The sequence below is a fragment of the Schistocerca serialis genome, chromosome 7 (genome assembly GCF_023864345.2).
Source record: "Schistocerca serialis cubense isolate TAMUIC-IGC-003099 chromosome 7, iqSchSeri2.2, whole genome shotgun sequence".
NCBI classification, from domain to species: domain Eukaryota; kingdom Metazoa; phylum Arthropoda; class Insecta; order Orthoptera; family Acrididae; genus Schistocerca; species Schistocerca serialis.
The window spans coordinates 373,968,368-373,991,005 of NC_064644.1; the positions used below are offsets into that span (position 1 = coordinate 373,968,368).

A 22,638-nucleotide genomic window follows, 5' to 3' on the forward strand; every position below is an offset into this window, starting at 1 on the left:
TCAGAAGTAGGGAGTGAGTGCGCCACTCAAAATTGTCAAATAATGCTCTTTAAAGAGTTCACGACTGTTTATGTTGATGATTCCGAATACGCCGTGTTTAAGAAAAATGACCTCTCATATGCAAAATGTCCACCCATGAAACAAATTTAGCCGCGCGGGATTAGCCGAGCGTTCTGGGGCGCTGCAGTCATCGACTGTGCGGCTGGTCCCGGCGGAGGTTCGAGTCCTCTCTCGGGCATGGGTGTGTGTGTTTGTCCTTAGGATAATTTAGATTAAGTAGTGTGTAAGCTTAGGGACTGATGACCTTCTGCATCCAAATTATCATCTAAATTAAGATCTTTGGTTAGAAAGGGAAATGCTTTCACAACTGATGAACAGATTGTGCCATCCCACTCGTGCAATAAGCAGATCGAGTGCTCCATGGAGTCCCAACTAGAAATATATACGTAATGATGTATACAAAGAACGGAGCAGTGCAAGCGTCAAGCAGCAATCGTTAATGACGCAGTTTTCCCTTGCTGCGCCCATTGTAAATCGTTGCACTAATGATGTAACTGTTCACTGCCTATATAACTTACCGTAAATTGTTTGCAGTCAGATCGCGTTACCAAATTTGTTTCAAATGTTCAAATGTGTGTGAAATCTTATGGGACTTAACTGCTAAGGTCATCAGTCCCTAAGCTTACACACTACTTAATCTAAATTATTCTAAGGACACACACACACACCCATGCGCGAGGGAGGACTCGAACCTCCGCCGGGACCAGCCCCACAGTCCAAGACTGCAGCGCCCTAGACCGCTCGGCTAATCCCGCGCGCCTAATTTGTTTCATGGGTGGACATTTTGCATATGAGCGATCACTTTTCTTAAATCAAAGCGTATTCGGAATTATTTTTCAAGATAAACCCATTTCTGAAAATCTTGCGGTAACCTTACAAACGTGGCACATTATCATGGAAAAATTCATTTCTGGGGTTCGGAGTATTTTGCACCAGCGTCAATAACACACAATATCCTCCTCTGCCAAGTTCATTGGTGAGAATGAATGTTTCACTCTATTCTAAATGGACTGTGGGAAGCATTTGACCGGAGGCGTGGTGTTTTGTACGCCCACGCCATTCAATTACAATAATTACTGTTGTTGTTTTGAGCATTTGCGCCATTATTTTTGTTACTCTTGCTCTCAAACATGTTCGCCTCGTATCCAATACTTACCCAGCGTCTGGCAAGCAGTCTGTAATTCGCTGATTGAAGTACTTGACCTCCTTCCCCTATACGAAACGCCCGTAGTGCCGCTCCTCTTTGTTCGCGTGTTATTCTTCGTTGAAACGCAACGACAGCTCACAATTGGGGCAACTGGATGATGGCTGCACGTCTACGAGGCTCTTCACGCAACATTCCAGGCAGCAGGCGCCGAACATTGTCGTCATCGCCATTCGCTTGCGATTTGAACAACCATATGCCGTGTGTCTGTTTCGCTGCGGCCTTACTATCATTTTTTTTATCTTCCTATAGATCAGCTGGTATCACGCAACTATATCAATTCCTCTTTTTCTTCCTTGTTGTTGTTTCCCGTTCCTCCAATTCTCCTTCATCTTCTCCCCACGTTGTCTTTTCGTTCCTTTCTTCTGTCCATGTTGTTTCCGATTTCTGATTCTTCTGCACTGAAAGCCTTCTAAATTTAGTATTTTATTCTTAAAAATGTTTCTGTCTCCTTTCCCAAGCTTTGATGTTGTTTCTTCCTAGTTTTTTCCTTATTTCTGTAATCCATGCTATTGTCGATTTCTTCTTCCAGGTATTCGTTTCGTTACGCCTTTCTGATTCATTTGCTAGAAGTTTCCAAAAAAGATTACTCTTCTTTTAACTATTACTTCTGATATTTTCTCTATATTTTTGTAGATCACCTCATTTCCAGACATCTTTAGTCTGTATTCAAAAAATGGCTCTGAGCCCTATGGGACTTAACATCTATGGTCATCAGTCCCCTAGAACTTAGAACTACTTAAACCTAACTAACCTAAGGACATCACACAACACCCAGTCATCACGAGGCAGAGAAAATCCCTGACCCCGCCGGGAATCGAACCCGGGAACCCGGGCGTGGGAAGCGAGAACGCTAGCGCACGACCACGAGCTGCGGACTTAGTTTGTATTGCACCCATTAATTTTCGAATAATCCGTCTCTGAAGTACCTCCATTCTGTCCAGCTTATAGTTCATCGTTAGGCATCCACATTCATATAAACATTCCGATCCATTTCTTATTGTAAATATTCTTTGTCAAACTATATTCTCTCTCCATTTCATTAACTCCTAAATCTACTGCAAATTTTTATAGTTCATTTCGTTGTTTAGTTTCTCCATGGTATTTAAAGTTAATTACTCGCTTTATTTTACCTATTTGTGTTTGTATGAATTTTGGTGCATTATTTATATTTGTCATGGATTTTGTTTTTTCAGCTGAAACTTTGAGACTACTTATATTTCTATTTCTCCCAAAAGATTTATTTGAATACCAGTGTCTGTCAGATTTTCTGAAAGTACTGCGAAATTGTCTGCAAAAGACAAGCAGTTTATTTTAATTTCATTTGTTTTACTTCCTGGAATTACTTTATTGTTTTTATTTCTTCCCTTTATACGTACTTTTATTTATGAAAGAGTACATCGGGAAAAACTGTCTTATTCATCCTCCTTGACCAGAATAGCGACCAGTACATACCTGAATAATAAACTCAAACGCAGGAGGCTCGCCTTTCAGCTACGGAGATGGAACTTGCGAAGACTTCCGTTAAGACCTTGTGGGCTTGCGAAGACTTCCGTTAAGACCTTGTGGTACGCATCTGGTGATGACGATGGGGCGGACTAGACATCTTCCGAACTGAACACCAAGCGGAGTTCTCGTCTGCTTCAGTCTAGCGCAATTCGCAGCCTGCCAACATTTTCATCAAATCGCTGCACGAGAGAATGTGGCGGTGCAGTCACGATGAAGAGTACACAGTGTTTGTTATGAAACTCGCACTACTTGAGAGAGCCCCAAGACAAACGAGTGATCGTAGATCAATGAGACACCGTGGAAACATTTATAAGGACATGCTGAAGAGAAACGACGACTAAACCACTGAAAGGAACACGATTTAATTTCCACATGTGAGGATAATATTTGTTAATTGTGTACCGAGTTTACGGTCCAGAGTACAAACATTGCCCAATGTGAGGACCATCTGTATTCACGACAGCCTGCAACGACACTAGAGAATGCTTTACTGCTGCCCGAAACTACGGTGGACAATGTAATGTTCAGCTGCCGTGACACTGCTCGTGCACTTTTGCGTCCAGCATTCTCAGCCATGGCAACAATTTGTGGCGCAAATGGACGCCAGCCTCTCCCAGGAACAATTCCCACATCGCCATGTTCTTCAACCCTGGCGCGTAAAGAGGACCTCTCCCTATTCCTTTAATGCGTCGATACTGGCAAAGAGCAGTAACACTATTGCTGTTGTTTCGATCAAACAGCTTTACGTTTAAAACCCTATTCACCTTCTCCACACCCATGTTGTCTGTCTGCATCTGTAATGCTCACTAATGCTTATGATTCAGCCGTATGTCGCCGTAACAGTAACGACACTTAACTGCAAGCCATGACACTAAAACTATTAACAACGCAAATCCTGCAGTGTACAGTCTAAACATCATTCCTACACAACTGGGTATCCATATAGTAAAATTTTCCGTCTACACTGGCTCGTCCTGTGAAAGATTAATTACAATCACCCTGTATCTTTCGGCGGAAACTGACTGCAGCTGCAAACTACGTACAGCGCTTCATCCCGTTCGTAATTATCAATAATTGTGAGCTCAAAGCGCAAATTACGAGGGCTATCCACAAAGTACATTACGTTTTGGAATTAAAAATAAATAAAGTATTGGAAATTTTTTTATTATATACAGATGAAAGCCACACTTAAATACTACTCTTCTACATAGTTGCCATTTAAATTAAGGCACTTATCGTAGCGATAGACGAGCTTGGAAATTCTTTCGTCGTAAAATTCTGCCGCCTGCGCCTTCAACCACGTGGCGACTGTCTTTTGGGACAGAAACTGTATGATTTTTGTGTATTTCCTGGAAAGAGGCACTACAATAAACTCTCAAAGGTATTGCCAAACTCTGCACAACCTCAGAAGAGCAATACAAAACAAGCGCAGTGGAAAGTTGGGCTCAAAGATCTTGCTGATTTACGACAACGCCCGGGCCCACACGGCAAATGCCACTCTTTGAAGTTCTCGAATCTTTTAAGTGGGAGTTGTTTCCTCATCCGCCGTACAGTCCCGAGCTGGCACCGAGCGACTTCCACTTATTCCCAGCAATGAAGAAGTGGTTGGCTATGCAGCGTTTTGATGACGACGCACAGCTTCAAGAAGAGGTAACCACGTGGTTGAAGGCGCTGGCGGCCGAATTTTACGACGAAGGAATTTCCAAGTTCGTCCATCGCTACGATAAGTGCCTTAATTTAAATGGCAACTATGTAGAAAAGTAGTATTTAAGTGTGGCTTTCATCTGTATATAATTTACAAAATTTCCAATACTCTATTTATTTTTAATTTCAAAACGTAATGTACTTTGTGGATAGCCCTTGTACGTCCGGCACTGCAACGAATGTCTGCCTTGGAATGACCAAAAAAATCCGGATTTAAATACAGTCGAACATATTTGGTCATCGATAGTTGGAGACAGGGACCTGCGTCGTAAACTCTTCGTAATCATGTTTTGCTATGTGGGAGAGCACCTGGCGACGTCAGTATATTTGTAGCCCCACAGTCCTGTCCATCGTTCGAAGACTCAACAAACTATTCGACAATGATGGTGGTATTTAAATGAAAAAAAATATTTTTATTTCATAATTTACAAATTATTTTTTAATTTTTTGTTGGCAAACTAGTGCGATGATTCCCTCATGACAATAGTTTTGGCCAATAAAGATTCAAGAGCCAGACATCTATACACTGATAAGCTAAAACATTATGATCGTTTGCTTAACAGCTTGTTATCCGTCTTTGGAACGAAATACGTCACCGATTCTGCGTATAAGGTTCAAAATTGTTCAAATGGCTCAAAGCACTATGGGACTTAACATCTGAGGTCATCAGTCCCCTAGACTTAGAACCACTTAATCCTAACTAACCTAAAGGGCATCAGACACATCCATGCCCGAGGCAGGATTCGAATATGCGACCGTAGCAGCAGCGCGGTTCCGGACGGAAGCGCCTAGAACCGCTCGACCACAGCGGCCGGCTGCGTAAAAGGGATCCGACAGTTTGTTGGTAGGTTCGTGGAGGTATGTGGAATTAAATATCTACGAACAGGTCACGTAATTCGCGTAAATTACGAGCCGCTGATCTGCGTACGCTGTGATGGCGCCCAATAGCGACTCACATGAGTGCCTTGGGATTTACATCAGGCGAATTTGGTCGCCGAGACATCAACTTGAGTTAACTATAATGTTCTTCAAAACACTGTACCACGGTTCTGGCTCCGAGACACGGAAAATTATACTGCTGAGAGATGACATCACCGTCGGGAAAGATATCAAGCATGACGGGATGCAGGTGGTTCGCAGCTGTCAACGTGTCTTCAATTAATATCACATGTCCCATGCAAGCGCAAGAGAGTGTCTCTCATAGCATAATACTGCTCACACCAGCACGTTTCGACCCGCCGTTTACCTCTATGACAGCGTTTGGGGAGAAGACCGCATCATCATCATCATCATCATCATCATCATCATCATCATCAGCCAATTCAATCATTAGATGATGTGGCCTCTTCGAGTCGTGGATTCAGGTAGGCTTTCAGAAGTCTTCTCCAAGTGGGACGGTCTTGGGCAGTTCTCTGCCAGGTGTTACCAGCGATCTTCTTGATGTCTTTGTCCCATCTGTCTGGTGGTCTTCCTCTAGGCCTCCGGTGCTCTCTCGGACTCCACTCCAGTACTAACTTCGTCCATCTGTTGTCTTTTCTTCTTGCGAGGTGGCCAGCCCACTGCCATTTCAAGGAACCTACTCTCTCTAAGATGTCATTAACCTTCGTCACAGACCGGATGTCATCTGCCCTTTTCCTGTCCTTTCTTGTATAGCCCAGCATTGATCTCTCCATGGCTCTCTGTGCTGTCCTAAGTTTCCCTTTTGTGAATGAGTTCAGTGTCCACGTCTCGCATCCGTACGTCATCACAGGAAGAATGCATTGATCAAATACTGCTTTCTTCAGATTTACTGGCATTTTTGATCTGAATACTTTTGAATTCTTCCCATATGCTTGCTAGCCAAGCTTGATGCGTCGATAGATTTCTGGTCTTATGTCTCCCTTCATATTTATAATCTGGCCAAGGTAGACATATTCACTGACCTCTTCTAGTAGACTGTCCTTGACTTTCACATCTCCAGCTGGGACCCATTTGTTGGATATTACTTTTGTTTTGGAAAGGTTCATGTTCAAGCCAACCAGCTGACATTCCGATGCAAGATCTGTAACCAAGTTTTGGAGCTCTGCGAAGTCTTTGGCCAGTAAGGCAATATCATCAGCAAATCTCAAGTTGGTAAGCCTTCTTCCATTAATTCTAATTCCCTTACCTTCCCAGCTCAGCTTTGACATAGCCATTTCCAATACAGCAGAGAACAGTTTTGGGGAGATGGGATCGCCTTGCTTGACACCCCTCATGATGCGGAATTCTTGAGTTGATTCGCCGATGTTAACATAAGCTGAAGAATTCTCGTAGATTTTCCTGAGCACTTCAATGTATGCTGCTCCCACTCCTTGCTCACTCAAAGCTTGGAGGACAGCTACATGGCTAACGGAGTCAAATGCCTTTTCAAAGTCAACAAAGGCAATGCAGAAAGGCAGTTGGTATTCATTCGCTCTGCTTATCACTTCACTAACGGTCAGAATGTGGTCAATAGTGCTAAAATTGCTTCGGAATCCAGCTTGTTCTATAAGTTGGGCTGAGTCTAGGGTGGAACTAATTCGGTTTAACAAGATCTTTGTAAAAATTTTGTACAAAATTGAGAGCAAGCTGATAGGGCGGTAGTTTTTAATATTGTGAATACTTCCGCATGCGTGTATGTATTTCAAGTGTTACTTCCTCTAGCAGGGCTGGCAGCACTTCGGCAAGAAAATGTGCCTGTCTTTTACCCGTTATAATTTCCTCAATTAAGAAGGACCAATCATGAGATCTCCATTAAGACCGCGCTAAACGTTCAAACTTCGGTACCTCTAATGTTCAACCTGCCTCAGGGAGTACGGATTCTCAGCAGCCCAATAACGCATATTTATTACTTTTTGCTTTCGACGATTTGCTATCGTAGCTTTGAAAGATTCTCTTTATTGATGAAGAAAGAACCCACGAGGATCATTTCAAAAGTCTACACACTGCGGATGCGAGACTGTTACAGTGGCGTGATCAGTGTAAAATTCGTAACAGTTGTGAGCGAGACTAGGGGCCTGACGGTCGTTTACGTGTTTCCTGGTTCGCCCGGCTGCGTCGTGAACTGAAAGCGAGTCAGGTCGGATTACACATAGTTATCAGTGGTTCTCCATCGAAATCGAATCTCTAAGTGGAAAGAACTCAAACGGAAATTTACAACGCTTTTAGAGAGGTGTGTGGAAATAGTGTAGCGGATCGTAGAAGAGTATCATGTTGGTCTGCCCGTTTCCGTGAACGTCGGGTGAGCACTGAAGACAACCCAAGAAATGGAAGATCACCAACTGCAACAGACTACAAATGGTTCAAATGGCTCTGAGCACTATGGGACTTAACATCTATGGTCATCAGTCCCCTAGAACTTGGAACTACTTAAACGTAACTAACCTAAGGACATCACACAACACCCAGTCATCACGAGGCAGAGAAAATCCCTGACCCCGCCGGGAATCGAACCCGGGAACCCGGGCGCGGGAAGCGAGAAAGCTACCGCACGACCACGAGCTGCGGACGCAACAGACTACACCTCTGAGGTTATTGTTAAAGACATTTTGAAAGAAGATAAAAAAAAATAATTTGAGGAAATTGTATTTGAGGCCAGAATGTCGGACACATCAGTTTACAGAATCATAACTGAAAAGGTAAAGATGAGAGGAGTTGCTACCAGATGGGTTCCGTGTGGTCTGAGTGAAGCGCAGGACAGGTCGCAAAAGAATTCCTTCTATGTTATATCGAACAGAAGGAGAACGGTTGGTAGAAGTAGCTGTTGACCTGCTGAGACCTGGATACAATCAAAGGTGAAACTGATGAAGGAGTCATAGCTACAGAGTGCTCCAGGAGACATAAGTAACAGGCGCGTACTACATGCTGTTTTTGCAAAATGTTCTACGCCCGAAAATTCGTAAAAGATGGGCTGACGTGCTTGCAGCTCGTGACCTCAATTTTGCACGATAACGCAAGACCGCATATTACCCTGCCAGTGAGGGAAACGCTCGTCAAATACGGATAGGAAATGCTTGCCCATCTACCACATAGTCCTGATATTGGCCCACCAGACCTAGACTTGTTTGCCAAATTGAAGGAAAAACACCGCGGTAAACGATTTAATACTTTCAGTGGGGTGACCCAAGTAATCAAACAGTTCACCAATGAAGGTGCCCTATCCGGAATACAGAAGTTGCCAAAACATTGGTAAGCTGTCACAAGCAAGAACGGAGATTAATATAATCTCCGTTGTACAAAATATCTTTACAGGACTTTAATATAAAGTCCTGTAAAGATATGTTGTACAACAAAATTATTTTCTTCATCCTTATCTTACAGCGTGCAGAACTTTTGAAAATCACCCTCGTACTATTCTAATGTCGCGACAGAATTCCATACATCGTCTGCGATGTCTACAAATACGGAAAACGTGCGGCTGACTTATTCTACATCTACCATACTCCGCAAGCCACCTGACGGTGTGTGGCGGAGAAGCACTCGCAATTTCTTTGAAGCTAATGTGTGAATTGTGAGCAACAGCTGCCAGAACACCTATTTCGTTCGGCCTGCTCACTGTAGGTTTGTTCCCTACCCTCTGCTTAAGTAATCAAGTGTCCAAGATTTTTTTTTATTCACTGTAATTGTCATTCTTGTTTCATCTTCAACTGTTCTCGTCACGTCCCTTCTGCATTCTCCGTAAAGAAGTACGGTATCTAGTTTCTCCTGGCTTGTGAAAGAAATTTATTTTCTTAAACTAACGAACTCTCTACAAATGCGAACTAAACGATGAGAACGGAAGCTGCATTTCCACTGCGACCCTGAAGTACAGGTATAGCGATCACTCAAAGTTCCTTCCTTATATGATATGAGGTATTTCCTTTTTCAGATATGAAATTATGAACTTCCGGGTACTACAGAAATCTAATTCAGGTTTAAAAAGGAATTCTTACTTCTACTTATTGCAATTTATCAGAAACTACTAATAGTTGTCTGAACAGTGAAACGCGGTTGAATTGATCTCTTTTCAACTATAGTACTAGCAGCAGAAATTATTGTGGATCCATTTAAAAAAGAGAAGTCGATACCGATATCTTAGCAAATAAATATCTACGAAACTATTATACAAGTAGGTCATTTCGTGAGGACTTTCTCATAATTTATACGAGAGAAAGCAGAGCTACGGTATCCTGCAAATAGTTCGGGAAATATTTTGGAGGAATTGATTGTCGAATCATCGTGTATATAACAAAGAAAAAAATCTCAATGGTTGCTCATTGTCATCTTATATCTGTGGACGTTTGTTTATGTATTTAACCTGGCAAGTCCTCTCTTAGATCTAACGAGGCATTTTTTCCAATTACACAAAAATATCAAATTGTGAACGAGACATACTGATTGTTAATTACTGCTTCGCCTCTTCCATACTAAAGCAGCTTAGTGTGTAGACAATGAAAAGTGTGTTTTCAGGGTTGGTCTCTCATCAACGAACTGTCTTTCGCTCTTTGCGACAGATTCACTTGGTGACTCCTGCCTTTTCTTCTTTCTTCCTGTTGCTTAAAAATGGTTCAAATGGCTCTTAGCACTATGGGACTTAACATAGGAGGTCATCAGTCCCCTAGAACTACTTAAACCTAACTAACCTAAGGACATCAAACACATCCATGCCCGAGGCAGGATTCGAACCTGCGACCGTAGCAGTCGCGCGGTTCCGGACTGAAGCGCCTAGAACCGCTCGGCCACCACGGCCGGCTTTTGCTTAAAATTCCGAATATGTAACAATATGTCACATAAACATCTCACATAGAGACAAGGCTTCACTGGAATAAAAATAAATAAAATAATTATCTACACATTTACCGTAATTAATAACTATCACAGACAGATCACGAAAACATTACCAATGTAATCAAATAATACGAAGTGTCCGTTTTTAGCTAAAACTCTTATTTCTGTTTTGATGTGGCAGTTCAGTACACATACGTTGTCAAAATTGTCGACTATGGACGAAAGAAGACCTGGAAACAGTAACTATTACATATTAGTTTTCAAGTTCTTTTTGTAAAGTATTTTGGAAGCTGGCGATCCCCAGTGCGCGCTAACTCAAAGTCTTATCTGCTCCTGTAACGGTCACTGTTCGAAACAGGAGAACTGCCCGTGGTGGTTAGTTTTTGAGTCAAGTCAACACACACAAGTTAAGTTGGCACTATAATTCAAATATGTCACATTTCTATTTCTGTACTTCTAAATCGAATCCTGTATCTACTGATGTTTTTCAAGTTTATTGTTAGATCGGTGAGGCATATCTGTATCATTCATTTTAATGTATGCAGTTGCCCGAGTCTGAACGACAGAATCAACAAAATTATATATACGTGGATGTGTATTCTGAAAATTAACGCCGAAAGCTCTGTGAAAAGCCTCAGAAGCATTGGCTGTTCTTTCAGAGCTTGTAGTACTGGAAGTCCAAATTCTGGGCAGAAACCTAACAAAACAGCCAGTATAACCATTTACCTACATCGGTGTTATTCTATTTATAATCGGAGATAGCCCTGATGCCTTTCCGAAATGTGTTTCCAGCAACAACGATCAATTGTCATGTGCTCCACAGGAACATTACAATCCATTTCCAACTTGCTAGTTACAAACGAGCAGTAGGAACCGGCACTCGTATCACGGCACTCAGAGAAAGTGACTAATGACGACAGTGCTACCAACAGTACAATGCAAATATTTTCAAGGAGCAAATAAAACACTCGTGCGCAGTCGACCCGTTTATGACATACCTCATCGCGCGCAGTCGACCTGGTTGCTGATGTAATGCTGAAACTGCTCGTGCGCAGTTGGGCAAACAATGAACCTTGTCCAGCGCAATCTCCACCCATATAACGACTTTCTGAAAGATTATGAGATCTGACCACTGGACTGAAACATTTACACCACTAACAACGGGAAATGCCGCCTCATAACTTCTACCGATAATCTCCACAACAAGAAAATAGGGATACACTTCAATGTCAAATGGGAAAGAGTGACGGATAAATACCACAGTCAAAATTGCACAGAAACGAATGTAACTTACTACCTTTTCATGAAAACCTCGTCAAGTTCGACTCGTCCACCCAACGCCGCTGTCCAACGAGCTTCATGACTCCGGAACCGAATTTGATGTGTTTTTACTGTGCCTCTGTAAAGACGCTGAACGGCAACAGTCGCCTAGAAAACCGTGATAGATCAACCCGAAAACCCCGTCTGCACACGGCAACGCCCTTTCGGAATCTCCCAGTGTAAAAAATAAATCGAACCATTACCATCCGTCACAAAAAAATTCGGTGCTAAGGACTCGGTGCCACAGAGGTCGAACACTTTCAGACGAGAAGAGCATAGCCGGAGAATTGCAGCACCTAAGATTGGTGGTTCGAATGAATGCATACTCCGACTGTCAAACTGACCGGTGTCGCACTCTAAATCAAAGCCTTAGAAAAAGGTTGAGACTGATATCGAGGAAGAATTAGGGACGGCGACTATCACTGAAACAACCGGTTTTCGGTTATACCGGCTTCTTTCAACGCCAGTTTAAGCAAGTGTTAAAACTGCTAAGAATAAACGGTTTCTGAAATAACCGATTTTCGGTTTTTTATTCCTATTATTTCTTGTAATAAACGAATAGACGCAAAATATTAAATAGCCAAATAAAAGAAAAGTTAGTACGTCCACCATTCGCTGCTTTTCTCGACAAATGATAAGTGATTGAACACTACAAAAAAAACAAAAAAAAAAAAAACAAAAAAAAAAACACCAGTATTCTCCTACTGATTCTGATTTTTCGAAACTCTGCTCAAAAATCGCGTCGTAATCGAGGATCATACCACTATTTGGGCACTACGAATAGTCAGTGCTAAGGGGTGAAAACTGAGGCTGAGGAACTATAGTTTCTATGTTATTTTGTCGATTTTCAACAGCTACAAGATGGCATATAATGTAGACACAGGCAACAGATCGGCTAATTTCCAATTTTTTTTTTTTTTTTTTTTTTTTTTTTTTTTTTTTTTTTTGTGGTTTTAGGGCGCACAACTTCAATGGTCATTAGCGCCCTGACTACTCTAAGAATGCACCGCGAGGCACAAGTTGACCACAACAACTAAAAGGGAAAACACGATAAAAGACAGACTGACAGGCATAGGATTAAAAAACAGCATCATCAAATGTCCTTAGCGAGGTTTGTCAAATTGATAAAATGAAGAACACGAGCAGCTGCTCGTGGGTCATCCGCTAAAATTCTAATTTTATTGTAACCTATTAAAGAATCGTCGAGTTTAGGTTTTCTCCTTATATGATATCGCAAGTTTGTTGTGGCTCATCCCGTTCTTAATCTTTTAAAGCATTGTACTTCACTGATACCGCTCTTCATAAAATACTTCCAGACTAGGGATGGTGTCATTCTGTATTACAACTAACGTCTGACGACAATGTTATTAAAATAGCATTGATCGCTTGTACTATTTTCTGTAATAACGCAATATTTCAAAGGTCTGGGAATACTGCGAATAAAAATTACTCTTTTTTTTTAAAAAAAAAAAGATTATTTAAAAGACAAAAACTTTAGCACTGCTGTTATGGCTAATTAATATTTCGGTTTCCTTGCCTGGTTACTCGTAAAAAAATAAAGAACATCTGTTGCAACCGAGAGCAAACAAGCACCGAAAAATAGCAGTTATTCAGAACTAAAACACCGGTATCGGCCTGTTTTTCCCATCACTAGGACGAGTAGCCAAACATCGCAGATCTACCTTAAGCTGGTCCAATAACCGGAAAGACCGGTAGACTCCTACAAAAACATGGCGACCAGAGTACTACGCTCCCTTCAACTAAGATAAGAAGTCGTCTTTGTGATGTTAAAGACGACCTACGACACGTGTTCGTGGCATGTCTTGAGTGAGGCAGATTAATCAGAACAGTCGAAACATCCTAGCAAATGAGCTATCACCGAGCACTGCCTCGAATGCAATCACGAAATGAAAAACAATGAGTCTAGGTGCAATTGTCAAGTTTCTACCACTGAAAAATTAAGGCGACCATCGAAATAAAGACGTCATACAACCTTATGAACAGCGCCGGAAGTTTCAATAAGACAACTGAGTCGGGCGTCGATGTATTTGTGCATAAAATGAGAGCAACGATTTGGCTGTATATCCAGAGGCACACTATTAACCAATCACGCCGATAAAGCCTCAGATGTCTCATGTAGGTATTTTCACTGGTCATTTCCTACTATCGCTAACAGAACCTCTGTATAGTGCAGCTTTCTTGCAGGACATTTAGAAGTTTCTAGGTCACGGGTGTCATAAAATACCGGCCAAGATGGGAAAACACACTTGGTGGCCAGACACGAAGGCTCCGGCCTCATCCCATTTAGTTCGCGCGGCTCCCCCCGTCGGAGGTTCGAGTCCTACCTTGAGCATGGGTGTGTTTGTTGTCCTTAGTGTAAGTTAGTGTAAGTTAGATTAAGTAGTGTGTAAGCCTAGGAACCGATGACCTCAACAGTTTGGTCCCATAGAACTTACCACAAATTTCCAATTTTTCAACCCATTTAGCAGGATTAGGTCAAGAACGACCCATCACCTCCGGCCGGAGAACAACACCTTTCCTCGGATACTTGCTCAGGCCAGGTAATATTTCACAACCTGGTTCCCTTGACACATGGCTTTCATGATATGTGAAAAAAAGTGCAAGCTGGGTCTAGAATGATCGATATTTTCCAAATTCATGCTGCTGGAGGAGGTCACTCTGTTCGCGATACCACCCTACGTTTGATCTTAGAATACGTTCCACTGTTCTCCAACACGCGTGTGTCAATGAGACAGGACGGTAATTTATATAAATTCTGGCATCCCCAAGCGGCAATACGGGGCAGCAATGGGGCGTAGCGTAGTGTCTTACTTGTTATAGGAGTCGTGTCTGTTATAGTATTCTTATCTCACAAGGTGGCACATAAGTTAAGGCACTAGACTCAACTTGTAGAGCGAGCGGCGGCTGAAATCCGCTACCGATCACCCGGATTTAAGTTTTCCGTGCTTTCTCTAACTCGCTCAAGCCAAATGCCACGATGGTTCCCTTGAAATGTACAACACGTAATTTGCTTCCTTATCCTCTCCTAATCTAAGGCTATTCACTGTCTCGAACGACCTCGTTGTCAATGGTATCGGAAACCCTGACCTTCCTTCCACTATTCTTACTGCATCCACATTGCAGGTGGTATGTAGTCTATGCCGGTGTCTATTTCTTGAACACAATAAGTCAAATAATGATGTAAAAAATTGCAAAGGTAGTTGAGTGCACTGAACTGTACGTAGACCAGATATGTAACAGTAGAGAGTATACGACGTACAGAGAGAGAGAGAGAGAGAGAGAGAGAGAGAGAGAGAGAGAGAAATATTTGACGGCTCATCAATATATGCCGCTTGGTGTACAAAATGAGGTAGTCCAAAGATGTCGCAGAGTAATAGACCACTGCAGTAATTGACTTACCTGTTCAACGTGAGGTAGAGAACACGTACAATATGTACGGAAATCGAAGAAAAAAATTTGGAATGTAATTTGCTCGTTCTTGGAAAGGACAAAAAAAAAACTATAAAACTGTGCACAAATTTATACAAATCTACATTCAGGACCTAGTTGCCAGTGTTGCAGCACCAGCAGAGCTCACTGTACTTAATATGGTGCTCGCTTAGTCCACTTTCTGGAAAGTCTTAAGAGGCATTTTATCCTCTGCAGAGACATTCTGGGGCAATTGCAGTCCTCTTTCTTTAAAGTGCTTGCTCAGTTATTTTTTTCTTCAAATGCCACGTTATGTGGATAATACTAATATACGTGGGATTGGTCACTTTTTATTAACACATCTGCGTCTTAAAATGCATGGTAATACCCCTACTACACTCCTGGAAATTGAAATAAGAACACCGTGAATTCATTGTCCCAGGAAGGGGAAACTTTATTGACACTTTCCTGGGGTCAGATACATCACATGATCACACTGACAGAACCACAGGCACATAGACACAGGCAACAGAGCATGCACAATGTCGGCACTAGTACAGTGTATATCCACCTTTCGCAGCAATGCAGGCTGCTATTCTCCCATGGAGACGATCGTAGAGATGCTGGATGTAGTCCTGTGGAACGGCTTGCCATGCCATTTCCACCTGGCGCCTCAGTTGGACCAGCGTTCGTGCTGGACGTGCAGACCGCGTGAGACGACGCTTCATCCAGTCCCAAACATGCTCAATGGGGGACAGATCCGGAGATCTTGCTGGCCAGGGTAGTTGACGTACACCTTCTAGAGCACGTTGGGTGGCACAGGATACATGCGGACGTGCATTGTCCTGTTGGAACAGCAAGGTCCCTTGCCGGTCTAGGAATGGTAGAACGATGGGTTCGATGACGGTTTGGATGTACCGTGCACTATTCAGTGTCCCCTCGACGATTACCAATGGTGTACGGCCAGTGTAAGAGATCGCTCCCCACACCATGATGCCGGGTGTTGGCCCTGTGTGCCTCGGTCGTATGCAGTCCTGATTGTGGCGCTCACCTGCACGGCGCCAAACACGCATACGACCATCATTGGCACCAAGGCAGAAGCGACTCTCATCGCTGAAGACGACACGTCTCCATTCGTCCCTCCATTCACGCCTGTCGCGACACCACTGGAGGCGGGCTGCACGATGTTGGGGCGTGAGCGGAAGACGGCCTAACGGTGTGCGGGACCGTAGCCCAGCTTCATGGAGACGGTTGCGAATGGTCCTCGCCGATACCCCAGGAGCAACAGTGTCCATAATTTGCTGGGAAGTGGCGGTGCGGTCCCCTACGGCACTGCGTAGGATCCTACGGTCTTGGCGTGCATCCGTGCGTCGCTGCGGTCCGGTCCCAGGTCGACGGGCACGTGCACCTTCCGCCGACCACTGGCGACAACATCGATGTACTGTGGAGACCTCACGCCCCACGTGTTGAGCAATTCGGCGGTACGTCCACCCGGCCTCCCGCATGCCCATTATACGCCCTCGCTCAAAGTCCGTCAACTGCACATACGGTTCACGTCCACGCTGTCGCGGCATGCTACCAGTGTTAAAGACTGCGATGGAGCCCCGTATGCCACGGCAAACTGGCTGACACTGACGGCGGCGGTGCACAAATGCTGCGCAGCTAGCGCCATTCGACGGCCAACACCGCGGTTCCTGGTGTGTCCGCTGTGCCGTGCGTGTGATCATTGCTTGTACAGCCCTCTCGCAGTGTCCGGAGCAAGTATGGTGGGTCTGACACACCGGTGTCAATGTGTTCTTTTTTCCATTTCCAGGAGTGTAGATTAGGAAATGAGTCACTTAAAGTACTAAAGGAGTTTTGATATTTGGGGAGCAAAATAACTGATGATGGTCGAAGTAGAGAGGATATAAAATGTAGACAGGCAATGGCAAGGAAAGCGTTTCTGAAAAAGAGAAATTTGTTAACATCGAGTATGGATTTAAGTGTCAGGAAGTCATTTCTGAAAGTATTTGTATGGAGGGTAGCCATGTATGGAAGTGAAACATGGACGATAACTAGTTTGGACAAGAAGAGAATAGAAGCTTTCGAAATGTGGTGCTACAGAAGAATGCTGAAGATTAGATGGGTAGATCACATAACTAATGAGGAGGTATTGAATAGGATTGGGGAGAAGAGGAGTTTGTGGCACAACTTGACTAGAAGAAGGGATCGGTTGGTAGGACATGTTCTGAGGCATCAAGGGATCACCAATTTAGTATTGGAGGGCAGCGTGGAGGGTAAAAATCGTAGAGGGAGACCAAGAGATGAATACACTAAACAGATTCAGAAGGATGTAGGTTGGTGCCAATGATGGTCGTATGCGTGTTTGGCGCCGTGCAGGTGAGCGCCACAATCTGGACTGCATACGACAGAGGCACACAGGGCCAACACCCGGCATCATGGTGTGGGGAGCGATCTCCTACACTGGCCGTACACCACTGGTGATCGTCGACGGGACACTGAATAGTGCACGGTACATCCAAACCGTCATCGAACCCATCGTTCTACCATTCCTAGACCGGCAATAGGAACTTGCTGTTCCAACAGGACAATGCACGTCCGCATGTATCCCGTGCCACCCAACGTGCTCTAGAAGGTGTAAGTCAACTACCCTGGCCAGCAAGATCTCCGGATCTGTCCCCCATTGAGCATGTTTGGGACTGGATGAAGCGTCGTCTCACGCGGTCTGCACGTCCAGCACGAACGCTGGTCCAACTGAGGCGCCAGGTGGAAATGGCATGGCAAGCCGTTCCACAGGACTACATCCAGCATCTCTACGATCGTCTCCATGGGAGAATAGCAGCCTGCATTGCTGCGAAAGGTGGATATACACTGTACTAGTGCCGACATTGTGCACGCTCTATTGCCTGTGTCTATGTGCCTGTGGTTCTCTCAGTGTGATCATGTGAGGTATCTGACCCCAGGAATGTGTCAATAAAGTTTCCCCTTCCTGGGACAATGAATTCACGGTGTTCTTATTTCAATTTCCAGGAGTGTAATTCCCTCAGCATCACCCGACTTAATTCGACTACATTCGATTATCGTCGTTTTCCTTTTGTCGATGTTCATCTTATATCCTCCTTTCAAATCACTATCTATTCCGTTCAATTGATCTTCTAAGTCCTTTGCTGTCTCTGACAGAATTACGATGTCATCGGCGAACCTCAAAGTTTTTATTTCTTCTCCATGGATTTTAATACCTACTCCGAATTTTTCTTTTGTTTTCATCACTGCTTGCTCAATATATAGATTGAATAACATCGGGGAGAGGCTACAACCTTGTCTCACTCCCTTCCCAACCACTGCTTCCCTATCGTGACCCTCGACTCTTATAACTGCCATCTGGTTTCTCTACAAATTGCAAACAGCCTTTCGCTCCCTGTATTTTACCCTTGCCACCTTCAGAATTTGAAGGAGAGTATTCCAGTCAACATTGTCAAAAGCTTTCTCTAAGTCTACAAAAATGCTAGAAACGTACGTTTGCCTTTCCTTAATCTAGCTTCTAAGATAAGTCGTAGGGTCAGTATTGCCTCACGTGTTCCAAAAAACTCGGAAATAATGCAGTTCAGACAAAACTTATTTAACATTTCACTCTTATTTTGACCCATACATTATACTCACGAAATGTGTACAGCTATTTTTGTACCACCTTGCATAACAGTTGCTGTGGAAAGAGGCATTCGTAGGAACATACCATGTCAATGAACAGTTACAGCCCAATACAGTTGACTGCAATGGACACACCGAGTTAGGTAATCGCGTAACAGCCGTCTTTCACATTCAAACCCTCCTACGAGAACGTAGTATGGAAGCGGTCTCCCACAGGGTATGTCACTGCTTGTCAGTCACGATGGATGTATCCAACTATGGTGCTTGCCGGTGAGTTACAGGAGCGTGAGAAATTGGCGAGGCTGTACGAGCGGCAGGCGGCCTTACCTGGTTGGCTTTGTTGATCTGCTTCTTGAGGCCCGCGAAAGCCATGGCTGCGTCGTCTGTGCCGGCTGGAAGGTGGGACTAGGCGAGAGCGGCTGACTCTGCAACACAGCATGGAGAGAGAGTGTATCAGAGCGCTGCAGGGACAGAGCCGGCATGGAGGCGCAGATTAGATAGCCGGCTACCCGGGTAGTGGGCGCATTGCGCGCAGCGGCGGCCCGGCACCCGCCGTAGCCAGAAAACAAAACAAGTGGCCAGGCGCGAGTCATCCACAGGCGGACGCACTGACCCGTCTAGTATGGTGCGCGACTACCTTTGCCACTGAAAAATAGCACCAAGTTTCCTGACGTTCAACACCTCTAATAACAGATATATGCGTCTGATTTTACAACACTGCTTGTAATTAGACTGTTCACCTGTTTCACAGATACTGAAAGACGGTAACTCCAACTGCTTTTCCAAAACAGAAAACAATGGTTACATAATGTATAAATCCAATGACTGCGGAAGCCGGGGAAGACGTGTAATTTCATCTTGAACATTTACATATATGTGAGTTTGGACGTAAATGGTTTTCAAATAACCCTTTCACACCCTCTGGCTACTAGTATGTACGTTAACTTTTACTGTGCCTTACAAGGAGAAGCCCCCAGCGCTGCGATTAGCTTTTAGAAACTATCTATTCGATGACGTAGGCTAAGATCCTGTTTTTTCGACCACATTATTGCGGTCATTATATCTATTTCTCATTTTGCTCGACTTTCGTTTTACTTATAAACCTGTTTGTTTAAATTTTCATCTACGTTATTTTTTCCATGGCGCAATAAGTATTTTGGTTATTTTCTAATGTTTATATGACGATTACCGCGTAAAAAATTTCATATCTGATAACAAAAATACATTTTTCACACTATTTCACAAATATAAATAGATCAAAAAAATGGCTCTGAGCACTATGGGACTTAACTGCTGAGGTCATCAGTCCCCTAGAACTTAGAACTACTTAAACCTAACTAACCTAAGAACAGCACACACATCCATGCCCGAGGCAGGATTCGAACCTGCGACCGTAGCGGTCGCGCGGAAAATAGATCATTTCGTCTTTTGTTTTTCAAGTAATTGAATATTATAATAGATAAATACAACTGAATTCATTTTAACAAAAATTCGAATTGGAAGGAGAATGTAAAGAAAAAATGAATTTTATATCCTCTCTACTTCGACCATCATCAGTTATTTTGCTCCCCAAATAGCAAAACTCCTTTAGTAAAGTGTCTCATTTCCTAATCTAATTCCCTCAGCATCACCCGACAGTGTCTGACAGAATTACAATGTCATCGGCGAACCTCAAAGTTTTTATTTCTTCTCCATGGATTTTAATACCTACTCCGAATTTTTCTTTTGTGTCCTTTGTTGCTTGCTCAATAAACAGATTGAACAACATCGGGGACAGGCTACAACCCTGTCTCACTCCCGTCCCAAACACTGCTTCCCTTTCATACCCCTCGACTCTAATAACTGCCATCTGGTTTCTGTACAAATTGTAAATAGCCTTTCACTCCCTGTATTTTACCCCTGCCACCTTCAGAATTTGAAAGAGAGTATTCCAGTCAACATTGTCAAAACCTTTCTCTAAGTCTACAAATGCTAGAAACGTAGGTTTGCCTTTTCTTAATCTAGCTTCTAAAATAAGTCGTAGGGTCAGTATTGCCACACGTGTCCCCATATTTCTACGGAATCCAAACTGATCTTCCCCAGGGTCGGCTTCTACCAGTTTTTCCATTCGTCTGTAAAGAATTCGCGTTAGTATTTTGCAGCCGTGACTTATTAACTGATAGTTCGGTAATTTTCACATCTGTCAACGCCTGCTTTCTTTGGGATTGGAATTATTATATTCTTCTTGAAGTCTGAGGGTATTTCGCCTGTCTAATACATTTTGCTCACCAGATGGTAGAGTTTTGTCAGGACTGGCTCTCCCAAGGCCGTCAGTAGTTGTAATGGAATGTTGTCTACTCCCGGGGCCTTGTTTCGACTCAGGTCTTTCAGTGCTCTGTCAAACTCTTCACGCAGTATCATATTTCCCATTTCATCTTCATCTACATCCTCTTCCATTTCCATAATATTGTCCTCAAGTAAATCGCCCTTGTATAGACCCTCTATATACTCTTTCCACCTTTCTGCTTTCCCTTCTTTGCTTAGAACTGGGTTTCCATCTGAGCTCTTGATATTCATACAAGTGGTTCTCTTTTCTCCAAAGGTCTCTTTAATTGTCCAATAGGCAGTATCTATCTTACCTCTAGTGAGATAGGCCTCTATATCCTTACATTTGTCCTCTACTCATGCCGGCTTAGCCATTTTGCACTTCCTGTCGATCGCATTTTTGAGACGTTTGTATTCCTTTTTGCCTGCTTCATTTACTGCATTTTTATATTTTCTCCTTTCGTCAATTAAATTCAATATTTCTTCTGTCACCCAAGGATTTCTGTTAGCCCTCATCTTTTTACCTACTTGATCCTCTGCTGCCTTCACTAGTTCATCCCTCAAAGCTACCCATTCTTATTCAACTGTATTTCTTTCCCCCATTCGTGTCAATTGTTCCCTTATGCTCTCCCTGAGACTCTGTACAACCTCTGGTTCTTTCAGTTTATCCAGATCGCATCTCCTTAAATTCACACCTTTTTGCAGTTTCTTCAGTTTTAATCTACAGTTCATAACCAATAGATTGTGGTCAGAGTCCACATCTGCCCCTGGAAATGTCTTACAATTTAAAACCTGGTTCCTAAATCTCTGTCTTACCATTATATAATCTATCTGATACCTTTTAGTATCTCCAGGCTTCTTCCATGATTCTTGAACCAAGTGTTAGCTATGATTAAGTTATGCTCTACGCAAAATTCTACCAGGCGGCTTCATCTTTCATTTCTTACCCCCAATCCATATTAACCTACTACGTTTCCTTCTCTCCCTTTTCCTACTACCGAATTCCAGTCACCCATGACTATTAAATTTTCGTCTCCCTTCACTATCTGATTAATTTCTTTTTTTTAATCACACATTTCTTCAATTTCTTCGTCATCTGCAGAGCTAGTTTGCATATAGACTTGTACTATTGTCGTAGGCGTGGGGTTCGTGTCTATCTTGGCCACAACAATGCGTTCGCTGTGCTGTTTGTAGTAGCTTACCCGCATTCCTATTGTTCTATTCATTATTAAACCTACTCCTGCATTACCCCTATTTGATTTTGTATTTATAACCCTGTATTCACCTGACCAAAAGTCTTGTTCCTCCTGTCACCGAACTTCACTAATTCCCACTATATCCAACTTCAACCTATCCATTTCCCTTTTTAAATTTTCTAACCTACCTGTCCGATTAAGGTATCTGACATTCCACGCTCCGATCCGTAGAACGCCAGTTTTCTTTCTCCTGATAACGATGTCCTCCTGAGTAGTCCCCGCCCGGAGATCCGAATGGGGGACTATTTTGCCTCCGGAATATTTTACCCTAGACGACGACATCATCATTTATTCATACAGTAAAGCTGCATGCCCTCGGGAAAAATTACGGCCGTAGTTTCCCCTTGCTTTCAGCCGTTCGCAGTACCAGCACAGCAAGGCCGTTTTGGTTAGTGTTACAAGGCCAGATCAGTCAATCATCCAGACAGTTGCCCCTGCAAC

General features: G+C 43.3%; 1 protein-coding gene across 4 annotated transcripts in view; it reads right to left on the minus strand.

Moving 5' to 3' along the window:
- Positions 1-22,638, minus strand: part of LOC126412177 (endophilin-A) — a 761,714-nt gene that overhangs the window by 387,667 nt on the left and 351,409 nt on the right. For all 4 annotated transcript variants that reach the window (XM_050081660.1, XM_050081659.1, XM_050081658.1 and 1 more), the window contains one exon: positions 18,965-19,062. In XM_050081660.1, coding sequence (XP_049937617.1) covers positions 18,965-19,009 — 45 coding nt within the window. In that variant the 5' untranslated portion in view covers positions 19,010-19,062. The remainder of the gene's footprint in view (positions 1-18,964; positions 19,063-22,638) is intronic.